This window comes from Marmota monax, unplaced genomic scaffold (assembly GCF_021218885.2).
Source record: "Marmota monax isolate L192 unplaced genomic scaffold, Marmota_monax_Labrador192_F-V1.1 WCK01_AAM20220418_F8-fsc00132, whole genome shotgun sequence".
Classification (NCBI taxonomy): Eukaryota; Metazoa; Chordata; class Mammalia; order Rodentia; family Sciuridae; genus Marmota; species Marmota monax.
In genome coordinates this window covers 893,491-908,307 of record NW_026695199.1, presented here as the reverse complement: position 1 = coordinate 908,307, position 14,817 = coordinate 893,491, and the positions used below count along the sequence as shown (strand labels likewise).

Sequence of the window (14,817 nt, the reverse complement as noted above, 5' to 3'; positions counted from 1 at the left end):
TGTCTGTTATATGAATTCCTAATGGAAATTGCTGAGTGAATGAAGTTATGTCAAGTTGTATCAACTTGATACAAGAATAATGGTAAATAGAAATTAGTATAATACAACTATTACAATTTAGATAAAGAAGAATGTTTCATTATAAGAAGAAACATATATGATATTAAGGTAAACAATAGGTATAAGTTTTATAATAAAAACATAATACAGCTGGACATGGTGGTGCAGGTCTATAATCCCAGTGATTTGGGAGGCTGTGGCAGGAGGGTCTCAGGTTCCAGACTAACCTCAGATCCTTAGATCCTCAGTAACTTAGTAAGGTCTTAAGGTCTTATTTCAAAATAAAATATGAGAATGGCTGGGAATTGGCTCAGTAGTTAATCATCTCTGGGTTTAATCCCTTGTACCAAAAAACAATATATATATATATATATATATATATATATATATATATATATATATGTACATTTTATATATAAATATGTATATATTTATATAAACCAGCTAACATAGTGCCTGTTATAAAACACTCCTATACATTTGACTGATTAAAATAATGAGTATTTAAAAACAATGATGCAAAATACTGATTATTATTAACATTTTATGTTTATTGTTAGACATTAAATAAAAGCATTATGTGGTATTATTATGTGTTGTTAGGCCATTATAGTTTTGCTTTTAAAATGAGAGATGATAAATGAGAGAGATAAAATATATTTTAAAGAGCTAAATGACACCAATTAATTTTAGAGATTTTTTTAAATGTCCTTATAGCACTAAAAAAGAGGTATTTTATTTTCAACAAAACAATTACACTTTAGTATCACCCTAAAATGTAGATAATATAGCTCACCATACTGCTGGTTAGGGAATAGTCATGACCATGAAGCCATTAAACATTTTGTGAATTACACCTGTAGTGTGACAATACAGAGTGTTTGCATAACAAATTCTTTTCCTACTTTCTAGCATTTGGAAATAGGCAAGTCACAGTATCTGCTATCAATTTTCTGGTATGTATCAAATATTTACTTGCTACTCATGCTCTAATTTTGGTATTATTAAGAACATAAAATACTTTGCTTTGGAAGATTTGTCATACAGAAAATAAAATCTATTTTTGTATCAATATATTATAAATAATGTTATAAAATGAAATAAATTAAATAAATTCCTATAATCAAATCATTAGCTCTCTAAATCTTTTAATCAAAATGTTGTAGTCACTTATAAAGAATAAAATTATTGTAACCATTTAAAAAATATAGTCAGTGATTCTTCCTATTATAAAGTCACCAATTTATAAAATTTTAAGAGCAAAAACTTTTACAAGTACACCAAATAAACATCCCCAAAACAACTTTGGCCAAATTGTCAATGTAGCTAGTTCAGTATGAAGAAAAAGTCTGTCCTCAATTTTTTATCTTTCTTTTTTTAAAAATTATTTTATGTGGTTTTGGGGAATGAACTCAGGGCCTGCATCTTCCCAAATTCTTTCAGTCCTGTTCTTCAGACCTTTCTATGGAACCAAACATGTATATTGATTGAATTATGTAAAAATTTATATCAATTTGAATATTAGTAAGTCAAACATAATATTACTTCATTTGTTAAATTACTATAAAGCAGGAAATGGTGCTGTTACTTGCATATTTATTTAAATATTATTTTTTTAGTAAATTTGAACAATGTTGCTTTATGTTTCTGTATGTTCGTTATCTATGACGTTTGTTATCTGTTACATGGGACTATATGTTTTGTTTTATTATCTAAGAAAATTTTATTATCTAACACAGTTTAAGCTTTAAATAATGTAAATCAAGAGCAATGATAGTAAATGCCTGAAATTTTAGTTATTAAGTCATTTTGTTAACATATAATATGGTAAATGAAGACTTCCAGTTTAAGAATGAATATACCTAAAATGTGTAAATCATACTGAGTAGCATACCAGTGTTTCATATTAAAGTTCTTCTGAAATTAACCAGTAAATAATGGAATCATATACTGAGTTTTAGAGCACAACAGAATTTTCTAATTCTACTCAGCCCTAACCTAAGAAGAAATTATACCAACAACATTTATGCAGACCGCTTATTATTCTGACTTCTATTACATTTCCCAGAGTTTTAAAGCTGGATCTTAAGATTAAAATTACTGCTAGTCCTAATTACTTAAAATCCATTAGGAAGTCATTCATTTTTGTAGCTAACACACAACAAGGGAAGTGCGGAGGGGAAGAGTAGAAGTTCAATAAATTTGACAAAGGGGAATGAAGGGAAGGGGGGATGGGAATATGAAAGACTGTAAAATGAGTTGGACATAACTTTCTATATTCATATATGAATATGACCAGTGAAACTCCATGTCATGTACAACCACAAGAATGGGGTCCTAAGTAGAATAAGTTATACTTCATGTATGTATAATATGTCAAAATGTACCCTACTGTCATGTATATCTAAAAAGAACTAATACAAATATATTGAAAAAGAAAAAAAAATCCATTATGAAATTTCTAAGTTGACAATAAATTAATCATTTCTAGGGTTTAGATATAGTTGTTTTATTTTTCCAACCTTAGAAAATATATAAAGAAGTGTTTCATCATGACATTGAAAGATGAAAAATATAGCTTATTGATTTACCACATTTCACTCACTTTATATTGTGTTTCTAATTTTAGTATGTAACTGGTATGTTTGGGGAAGGGCACCCAATGATAAATTATGTATCAATACATGAATACTCTGGCTTTGTATATGAAATTTTATGGCCTGGACTTTGAGTAGAATATTGATGATTTCAATGTTTACTTTTGTTGTGATGAACAGGAAGAAGAAAATGGGTTGAGGGTTAAAATGGCCAAAATATTGATAATCTCAAAGCAAACATATTCATCAGATGAAAAAAAATAATTTTCAAAGATATTTTGTTTCTTAATAAATATTTTATCATAATCTCATTTTGCATTGTAAGTGATGAAAAATAAGTATGACATGATATCTATATTGACATGTGCCCATATAAAAAAGGTATACATGTAACATTCATATAACAAATCATTAATTTACAATTAATTGTTTTGTGAAGTTGAAAATGAGACAAATTTAGAGAAGATCAATATAGGATAATAATTTACTAGTGATTACATAGGTAACTAAAATTATCACAAACTTTATTGAACAAATAATATATGTCAGGTACTTGAATTAATCATCATAAAGTCCCTAGATTTAAGAATTGATATTTGCAGCTGGCTGGGGATAGAGATTAGTGTTGAGTAATTGCCTAGCATGTGTGAGGTGCAGGATTCAAATCCCAGCACTGTGAAAAAAGAAAGAAAAAAGAATTAATATTTGCATTTAAGAGACGAGAAAAAATTTAAAATTTCTAATTCACTTACTAAGTCTCTCACAACTACTAAATGAAAGATGTGGTGTGAAAATATAGACTCATGTAGCTAAAATCCTATATTTACCCACAGTCACAGGTAAAAACAAAACAAAATAAATAAAACACAAGCAAACAAACAAACCAAAATGAAGCAAAATTTATTAAGTGAAAACTCAAAATTCAGCTTTTTATTCCTAATGATGACTTAAAAATCAGAGCCTCTCTTATTTTGTGGAATTATCTTTGTGTGAAATTAATAATTATATTGTTTTGGGTATCTTCAAATATTGTTTTAGTGTATTCGATCTGTTTTTAATGTTATCTCCTGTAAGAACAGTTCTATCTAAGTTGATTATTTCGAATAACAGTTTTACAAAGGAGAAATGGATTTGGGTTTTCTCTTTCAATCTACTTCTTTTCTAAAATTTAAAATATGTTGAAATCTATGCCATCTGTTTTGTGTGAATTACCTAGACATTGCAGTCTGTTAAAATATTATTATATGTGAAGAAATGCATACAAAAATGTTTGAAAAGAAAATAAGAAATCAGATATGTTTTAAGAGACTAATAAGTATTAAAGGAACTAACTTTAAAGGATGCTTGGATTTGGGGATTTGTTACTTTTAAAACGATAGTGGCTTTAAATAATAATGGTTTTGAATAATAATCTATTATCAATAAGAACGTATTTCTTTGTTGAACTCATACCTTATCGTACCAGATAAGGTAAATATGGCAAACAAAGGAAGTATCTCACCTTCAAAAGATAGATATTGCAAATTTTCAATATTATTAGTCCCAGGAGACTGTGGTAAGTCTTTGATCTTCTCAGAGGATTATAGTGACCTATAGCAGAACATTAGTGGAAGAGCCAAGATCAAGAGGACCAATGACATACGAGTAGCAAGAGTCCTTGTGGGGCAGTACTACTTACAATAGTCATTTTAAGAGCTGAAACCACTGGGATTCACACTTCCTCACTGACTCTGAGAATATTGTTACTGCATTAATGAACTGAGAATACTGTAAGAAGTCTGTCTTCAGCAATGTGTGCTATGTGTTCATGGTAAGAAAATCTATGTAGAGTAACAAGCTTTAAGCAAATAATACACACTCATTGATTAATAAGGTGATTTGAACCTGGTTATCAAAAAAGATAAAGTATATTTTCGGAATTTCTCATTGTGTCTAGTTGTTTTATATTCAATATAGTCAAATAGTTGCTTACATTGTTTTAAAATTTTCTTATTACAAGTAAAAATGTTTGTCTTGCATCTTTGGAATTAATATATTACATGGATTTTATTTTGTCTAGAATAAAAAATAGGCATTGGTTGATCTCTTTATCACACTGAATAATTTATATGTTGTAGGTTTGTGAAGCTGGGAATCACTTCATCAATGTAATGTTGGCTCACCCCAATCATACAGGTTCGTTTCTTTTGTGTTTTATCTTCCCTAGAGTGAATTTTGTTGATAATTATTTTAAAAAGCTTTATTTCAAGTTTTTTTTTTAAGGAGAATATTAACAGTTGGGAATAACTTAAGAATAATGTACCACATATTTTGTTTGTTTGTTTGTTTTATATATGTTTTCCAAACTAAATGACATTCATCCTAATGATAATTCCCTTAAAATGCAGCGTGCAGATTTTCAGCTACATCCTTCATTGACACAAACCAAACAATCACACTAAATATGTGATAAAAATTCTCTTGATTAAGAAGTAAATTAGTACAAAATCAGTTGATGAATATTCAAATTCCCGAACACACAATCTTGATCTGATTTGCCAATATTTATATAATCCTTGATAGTTCAAATGACTTTTTTAATTTTTTTTCCTAATGAGATTGAACTTTAAAAAAAAAAGCCAAAACTCAATCACAGTAAAATAGGCAGTACCTGGGAGAATATTTTAAATTTAATAGCTACACATATTTAAAAAGTTTATAGTGTGTGCTTATTTAAAGATGGCTTTGTTAAATCAGTCCTCTCATTTAGATTTAATAATATACAACAATTTCTATATAGTACATACATTTATTGTAAATTTCAATTAGAAATTGTCAACATTTGGACTTCAGTTTATTGATCCAGCTAAAAATATAAAGGCAGAATTATGTTTTCAAGCATGTTTTAAGATATACCTGAATTTTTTCACACTTTCTTGATAGGCTGATGAAGTATGTTAAATGCTTTCTCAAATAATTGCTGAATGCAATAAAATATACAACATTACAAAGTAAATTTATTATCATAGAATGTTTGAAAAAGCTGTGCTGTAAGAATATATTTTATTACATTACATAAAATTATGATTACTACTCAACTTTTTGAATTTGTTGATCATCAATAATGTGTGTGGATATCTAAAAATGCTATGCCATGATTTATCGTGGTGAGAAAATTTCACATAGTGCAAATGCTCATATGGTTTATTGTCTTCATTTGTATTGAAGTATAGCTTACCTTTCATAAAGAGGTTAAATGTTATTTTTATCTGTTTTAAAATGATAGTATATACTGACTCTCTTTAAAGGCATGTGAATCTCCAATAAAAATTTTCTGAGAGTCTAATATTTTTTGGTGTAGAGAAAAACACAATACAATTTAATAAAAATGCTAAACTTGTTAATGTTATTTATATCACAAATTTTAGTCATAATTTTGGCTTACTAACAATTTGTCAAGCTTCTTAATTTATTTGGAGTATGATGTGATTACTTCAAAATGAAAATTTTAAGACAGCCTGCAATGTTAAAATTATTCATGCAAGAGAGCCATTGTATTATAATATTTACTCCACAATTTATCTAGCTTTGCATGTTTCTTTTGAGAAATCATATCCCATCCTAATTTTCTTTTCTTGATTGAGTTGGTCTTTTTTTGACTTAAGGCTTCGGTGACTTTTTTTTTTATCAGAACAGTCTATTAATTTTTAAGGTTATGTGACAGAGTTGGTAATTCCAGATCAGTTTTCCCAGGGCTTAAGGTAATCTTCTACTTGGCTGATTCATATTTTATTTTAGTTATAGAAAATTGTGTTGAAGTATGGTTTTAAAGTTAGTTTTGTTATAGTGTGAAATGTAAGGGAAGTTATACATCATATGCCTCCAGCATCTTCATCACTTTCTATTTTAATCTTTTGTTGTTGTGGGATTAACTTTTTTTATCTACATTTAGTAGATAATCACCTGTAGGCAAATTGAAAAATGTTCCATATTATTGAGGTTGATTTTCTTTTTTTACAGTTTTTTTCTTAAGTTCGATTAATTTATTTTTTACCTTCCTGTTTTTTCAATATCTACTTAAGTTTTGGAGGTTTCTTTTGTTGTTTTTTTGTTTTTGTTTTTGTTTTTTTGGTGATTATGTTCCCTGATGTTCACAAATGCTAGTGGTGTGTGTGTGTGTGTGTGTGTGTGTGTGTGTGTTTGTGCTGAATGTGTTTTCTTCTTCACTAAGGTGGGTGGTTACTTTGTTCATTCTTCTATGTGCATTTTAATACTGTGTTTGTTTAATCTTAGCACTACTATATACTATCCTAAATACTAGTCATAACACTACTATATACTATCCTAAATACTAAGTAGAGTGCTTAGAAATTATTAACCTGCCTTTATTCAATTTTATATATTTTTTTCCTTTATCACGTACCCTCAAAATCCAGTCACACATGTATTCTTCTATGGTGTGTTGGTTCACACTGGCTAGGTCCTGCAGTTCCTTTGGAACATAATCTCTTTTTCCCTTAGCCAATCCAGGAAAACCTTAGGTAGCTAATACAATAATTCAATGATGGTTACTACAAAGGTTAGGAGGAGATATGGGGAGGAACCTAAAGAAGATTTTTTATAGCATATTTTCTTCTTTATTGACTTTCAGTAAAGGGGTGTTAATTAGGGTGTAATTGGGACAAGTGAGTCATTTCTGTAGACTCATGAAGTTCATGAAAATCTAGATCTTGTAAGGTTTTTGGATAACCTTCAAATGTAATTGTCTAATTCTTGGAGCTTGATCACTTTTATAATTAAGTACTGAGTCTGGGTCTGGTATTCAGCTTTCTGTGGCCTCTCATTGGAAAAGATAAGATGTCTTCACATGTTACCAAGGAAGAATTCTAATATTCAAATTTCACTTTTAATTGCCAATTATAAGTTTAAGTTTTAGCAATTGTTTTGTCAAGTATGTTGCCAGAAACTACCACTTCATTCCACTCTTTGAATTATACTGGATAAAACATTCCTCTCCATCAATATAACATATCAATATTCTATTAATAAAAGGTTTCACACCTGCACTGCTATCTTATTTCAGAAGCTGTTTTGCATTGTTGAGCAGTGAAGTACTCATTGCAGGCTCTTTATTAGGTTATTCTAATCTAAATGTCCATTCTAGCATCTGCTTTTAGAGCTACTCTTGGTGACAACCAAGAGATGCCAATGCAAAGGTGAAGGTTAGTGTTCAGAATTGTGTAGGTGATTTCGTAAACAACAACATAGAAATCATGTTTATGTAAAAAATTGATAAGGATGCATTCTCAGGAAGTATCTACAATGAGCATTTGGGGCATTCTAATGCAAGAATGAATAAATAACATTGTTCTAAATTGAGTCATCTTTTACTGTATTGATCAAATATTTGATGAAGACTAAACCAAGAAGAGAGGATGACCTTGACTTAGATTGCTTTCTTCAGCCAAAAAATCCAAGAAATGCTAAGACATGAAGGTGTTCTTCCTGGAGCACTTCCTGGATCAATAGAATAAACTCTTTCCTCTGGAAGAAAAATCTGGGTTGTGGAGAAATTTAATGTGAAGAGCCTTCTGACTTTCACCAGGCATGTTAGTGCACCTAGTAATCCTACTTTGAGGTTGAGGCAGCAGGATCACAAGTTAAAGGTTATCAGGGCAACTTAGAAAAAAGAAAAGGAATCTTATGATTTTCATTTTATAGAAACTCTATTATAACAAGTGTAGGTTAGAAACTTCATGGAGAATGTGTGTATAAAACTAGTGATCTTTAAACTTACATACTATTACAATTAATACCAACTATATACACTAGAAACAACATTTTCTGTATATATATATATATATATTTTTTTTTTCTGTGTCATAAAACATATCCATTAATCTACAATTTACATTTAGAAGAAATGTGAACTTGTGTTCTCTTGGTCATGCCCCCACTTCCAGGGGCTGAAAACCCATAAGTTAGAGGCCTTTATCCAAATTATCTTTTGTGCATATGGTACCACTGAAATTCAATGACTATAACCAGGGTAAGTTCCTCAATTATCTCTCTTTTGATTACTATAGGCACATTACACAAAGGTGTTTACATAAATCTTATGAGATAATCTCTGGTATTAAATGGCATTTGTGTTTGCCCTTATCTTGAAATGAGCAGTGCATGAAATCTGCACAGTGCTTAATATATTTTTTACTTTGATATTTCAACCATAGTTACAATTTTGAAAATAACATACTGACATTTCATTATGACTTTAGAGTTACAACCAAAAGAGATTAGTTGATTTGTTATCTGATTAAATCTTGTTATGGAGAATAAAACAGTAAATTTATAATTCATATTTAATTTTACAAATGTCATAGCTCAAAGTTCAACTTCATATCATTATAAATTTCATTTCTAAAATGTTTCTTGAAAAAATTTGAAGGAAAAAATAACAAAAATCAAGTGACAATATGCTAAATATAATGAGAGCTGTAAATAAGATTCTTAATTTCTGAGAAGAAATAATTTATATGGTATTTATGAATATTAACTATACTGATTTTCAACTTAATCTTCTTATGAGAGATTTTCACACTCCTTTGATATAAATGGCATTCTTATAACTTTTCCTTCGGGTTTTTGCCAATTTAATACAAAGGGAGTTTTGAGGTATTTGATAATCTCAACCAAACACATATACTTTGACACTAAAGGATAATGTGAAGAAGCATGCAATTGTCAAAGCACATTTTATAATTTTAGCATGTAACCCTGCTGCAGCTATTATAATATACAAAATAAATTTAAATATTTTTTATTTAAAATATTGAGGACTTTATTATCCTATGTATTGTGCAATGTTACAGCAATATAGTTATAGATATGGTCAAAAATGATAGCTATTTTATCTGAGTCAGAAAAGTTCATAACATTTGAAATTGGGTCTCTTCTGAGCAATTTATAAAATAGGTTGTTGTAAATATACAATGTAATTTCATGTGGTATGTAGTTATTCTCAGGAATTTAGTATTATACAAGAATATAATCAAATTTACAATATGTGACATCATTGACATTTTACTCTACTTTCTAAAAGGAAATAATGCCTGTTTTCCACGTCCAAATTATAACCCCTTCACATGGATGTTTTTGCTGGTTTCTTGTCCTAACTATACCTATGAGGTATGTTGTTCATAAATGTAAATTATATAACTTTATATGATAATGTGCAAATTATGTGTTCATATATATATATATATAATACATTATCATATATAATGATCTATTATGAAATGTATATTTGTTTTGTCTCTAGATATGGGTTCAGAGATATAGATTTCAATTCAAGTTATAGATTTAAAAAGTATATTTCAACCACTATTTTCACTATCTGTGCATAAATGTATCTGCATTTAAGTAGTTTGAACACTTTATATAAAATGTCTTTAGAGATTTTGAGAATTTTAATATTTATCCAAGTTTTTAAGACAATATTCTCTATTTTATTATGGATAGGGTACAATTTTTGGAATTTTGGACTTTCATATGTAAAAATTGAAATATTAGTTTTGGAAATTTAGTTTATGTCTATTTTTCTAATAATTTAATATTTTAAATTACCTGTTTAAGTGCACAAGTGAACAAATTATTATATTAACTGTATGCATGTGTTAATTTATGTTTTAATTTAACAGATTGGGTCATGGATTAGTTTCACAGTCATGACACAAACATTGCCAGGTAAGACTTTTATTGACAATTACTCAAAGTGAATTGACAGGTTTATTGACAATTACTCAAAGTGCATGAATATTTAAAAAAGAGTGGTTTCTGAGATTAAGATACTGTTGTACTAATTTGGTGTGTTTGCAAATGGATTTTAATACTTTATTTTTATTTTTTAGCAGTATTAAAAATACTGAAACATCATTTATCTCTATATGATTACTGCTGTAACCAAGCTAGGAAATGTAATTCAAGTATATAAAGCAATGAGATTTGGTTAAAAATAGTGGTAATATGCACTTCATTTGAAACTTTCTTTTGTACACTTACACAATCCCTTGTATGTCTTATTTATGGAAGTTTTCATGAGAATCTAAGAAGGGACAACTGGGGAGCATGAATGTGAAATTTCAAATATAGTGCATCTTAGTGCATGGTAGAAAGTTGATTGCAGTGCTTTCTTTATATATTAGAAGAAATATAGGTAATATCCATTTCATCTATTTGTTCCATTGTACAATTTTGAACCATAATTAATGTGGTTTATCATATTATGTATGTGTTTATATACGTAAAGTCATATTACATGCATATGGAAAAGTATTACTGAAAAAAATTTCAGATCAAAAATTTATATTTGGAATTATTTTATGGCAGTAAGATATTTAAAATGTGGATTAATTTTGAACCTTGCTATGTATTTTTATCTTTATTCATAAATGCAATAAATATTGATTGAATATACATTATGCTAGTCAATGAATGTAAGGATATTGATAAGAAACTGCAATATTTCAGAAATGTTTTAAAAGTTGTGTCTGATACTGGTTCTTTGTTCAAAATAAGTTATTGTATTCATCATAGAAATAAGAAAGGATGATTTTTTTTTCTTCTAGTTGGGATATTTACACTTCTGATGAGTATCCAGATGTCTTTGTGGGCACAAAAGAAACATAAGATTTATGTGAAGAAATTCAACGCATATATGCACAGGAAATCAGCAATAATTCCATTCATATTATAAGAATGTAGATCCTTATCTTGTATAAAGAAAGGCAATATATAAATTCACTAAATAAGACTTTGTGAAAGATAGTTGACTGTTAAGCTCTAGCAATTCATGAATGGCATTTTTACAAAATAAAAATATAAAATTTTAAAATTCACCAAAATTAAAATAATAAACTTGAGGTTAAAATATAAGAATAATAAATGTAATTAAAGAAGAATGACACTGAATATGTTTTCAAGAGATTGATCTTTGAATAATTTTTTTAAATTTATTCATTATGTCACAACATTCTTTCATAAGACAATTTAAATATTTGAATTCTAAAATAAATGTTTTTGAAAGTCATAGCCTTTACATCCCTGGAATTTCATACATTATTTTGAGAGCAATTTAATTTTTTCCTTTGTTGTTTATTTTGTGACTCTGTGAAATGTCTTATGTTATTAATTTCTTGTGAAAATTGTACTCATATGGAAAGTGAATTTTACATAAATAATCACATATTTTATTTATTCCTAATCTATACATTCTATATTATCATTCTGAAAACATGACAATGAAAATATTTTCAAAACATTATTTGTTAAATCATTTTAAACATGCATTTTGATAAGTTTATGTATAAATTATTTTATATCTATATGTAATTTATTTTATATAGATAAATTACAGGATATTTTCAGATATATACATATATGTAATTCAAATGGATTATATGGCTAAAATTACATTAGTAATTCATGGGCATTTAGAATGGAAACATGTTTTATTTTTACATATTTTAAATGCCTGTAACCTCTCAGGTCTGTGTGCAGGTTTGTGTGTGTGTGTGTGTGTGTGTGTGATTGTGCATATAATTATGCACATATGTTTGTCAGAGAAGACTGATGTTATAAAAACCAAAGTGTATACTTGTTAAAATATTTGAAAGAAATTCTCAGTTCCTTCATTTTAAAATTGGGATTCTTTAGATTGGTAAGTTTCGAAAGCCTTTCTAATTCTCAGATTTTATAATTGTGTAACAAAATGTCCTAATTAAAGCTCTTAGATCATATACATGTATGAAAAAACATCTTAGGAAATGTAGACTTATATGTGCCAAGTAATTGTTTATTGTATGTGGCGAATTATTTAAGAAATAGAAGTTTCACCCCTTTAAGAGCTTTAGCTTCATTCCTAAATGTTTACTGTTAAAATATCTCAGGTTACAACCACCACTAACTCTCTAATACCTTTACAGCAAAATAGCATTACATCTATACAACGGTCTTAAAAGTAATGGTTAGTGTATTAAACCACATTTGTCTCATATAGGTATGTAATTAACTATCTATCATAAATATCCTTCCTGGAAACATTAAGGGAAGTTGGTGTTTTTATGCCTGAATCTTGAGTGAACCTAGGCAAAATGTGCACATTTGTTTGCAAGTAGGAAATCTTTATTGTTGCAAAGAGGAAGGAATTCATATCCAACTGACCTTTCTCTTTGTATTGTGTATATATGCTCTTATCTCGGTTGTTCATTCATATTTGTTTCTTCTCAATTTATTGTTGTAGACGTGCCTTAGTTAACAGATACCCCAATTATGAAGTTTTTCAAAATTTATTAATTATTTTTACTTCTTGGGTTTCTGTATATTTTTCTCTACATTATTCTCTGTATTTTTCTCTATAGTCAAACACATCACTAAGAGAGCTTGATAAAATTATACCATCTTTTTTTTTATGATGGTAGACAAGCATATAAAATCCTGCACCAGCCACATATACACCTTCAGTTTAAAACTTTTCTTTTTCATAGAATTTCATAGAGTTGCTGTACCTCAGGACATATATACTGCCCACACACATAAATGAATGTACATAGGCAGACTATAATTTCTTTGAGTTGTGTAATTTCTTACATATTTCCTCTTTCTGTAGCTTTCTCTAGCCAAGACTTTCATCCCCATTGTATTTACCTCAATTGTTTCCTAATTCTGGGCTTTGATACATGTTCATAATCATGCTTTGAAAAGTAGGATGGGGAGCAGAAACAGATCTCTTATGATTTCCTCTGTATTTAAACTCTTTAAATGAATGTGTATGGCTTTTTCTCTTAAATGTAAAATAAAAACTAGAATGAAACTCTAATAATATGTATTCATTACATAATATTTTGTATTGTTATTTAAGAACTTTGCCATTCCTTTTGATACAAAGCAAATCTCTATGATAACATCATGCATTAACCCAGATGTTCTTTTGACACAGATAACTTAATTTCAGCTTATGGGATCTTTTGTAGAAAAAATTTTCATTACTGCATAGATTTTAGGTGTCCTTACTGTTTTTAGGTCTCTGTGGGTTTGATGGCAAGGGGGAATGTAATTGCTGGAGATAGTTCAGAAAATTGGGCATTAAGTATAAAGTTAAAGTGAAAATTAATATATGCCATATTTCGTTTAAAGTGTATGTAATAATTTGACCATATCCATTAAAAAACAAGGATAGGGCCTGGGAATGTGGCTCAAGTGATAGCACACTTGCCTGGCATGCGCAGGGTGCTGGGTTCAATCCTCAACACCACATAAAAATAAAAAAATAAAGATGTTGTGTCACCAAAAACTAAAAAATAAATATTAAAAAATCTCTCTCTCTCTCTCTTTAAAGAAAAAAAACAAGGATAATTTAAGGGTGAAAACTATATACACATACATTAGATAAATTAACTGTAACATTACTAACATAGTTATTGAAGTAATATCCTCCCCTACATGTATTTCATTGCACCTTCTTTTCACAAAATGCCTACCCTCTACTCTTATAAAACAGTACTTACATTCTCAGACCCTAAAGTTTCTATAGGTGTGTTTTCAATACTTGTGATTTTTATGTTAAGGTAAGATTCTAATGATATTAACAACTAATACATTCTATAATTTTAATAGATAAATACATGAAGGTGTATTTCTAATTTAATAAATATGTATATACTTGGTATCTTCATAAAAGTGGTAAGTGGTGGCCAAAAATTTTTGACATTTGGGAAACGGACAAGTCTATTGCTATCATCAACCATGTCAATTGGAGAACAGTACAGGGATTCTGACACTCCCTATCCAATTTTTCATACTCCATTTTTGGATAGATCTGTTTATGGAATTCAGTGTTAGATGTGAACAATCAATCAATCAATAAGAATAGAAAAGGGACCAAAACAGCCTCAACTTTTTAGATAACTTGCTCATTGAAGAGACAAAAAATAAACCAAAATTGAAATTCTGCATATATCCTTGCTTGATTATTGAATATTTAAACCTTAAATATTCTTTAAAATATGCATATGCACACAAAAAAGATAAAGTTGATAACTGCAGCCATGCAATTCTCCCACACTCCTGGGATCCATTTGACTCACATTCCTCACAAGTACATGTTTGCTCTTCTCAAAGCATC

At 28.6% G+C, this 14,817-nt stretch overlaps 1 protein-coding gene across 3 annotated transcripts in view; it reads left to right on the top strand.

Moving 5' to 3' along the window:
* Positions 1 to 14,817, top strand: part of Tecrl (trans-2,3-enoyl-CoA reductase like) — a 105,184-nt gene that overhangs the window by 73,166 nt on the left and 17,201 nt on the right. For 2 of the 3 annotated variants that reach the window (XM_058574032.1, XM_046428660.2), the window contains 5 exons: positions 973 to 1,016; positions 4,775 to 4,832; positions 9,739 to 9,824; positions 10,337 to 10,382; positions 11,264 to 13,533. In XM_058574032.1, coding sequence (XP_058430015.1) covers positions 973 to 1,016; positions 4,775 to 4,832; positions 9,739 to 9,824; positions 10,337 to 10,382; positions 11,264 to 11,391 — 362 coding nt within the window. In that variant the 3' untranslated portion in view covers positions 11,392 to 13,533. Of the gene's footprint in view, positions 1 to 972; positions 1,017 to 4,774; positions 4,833 to 9,738; positions 9,825 to 10,336; positions 10,383 to 11,263; positions 13,534 to 14,817 lie in introns of those variants that run through there. The other variant, XM_058574033.1, reaches the window with a different exon arrangement.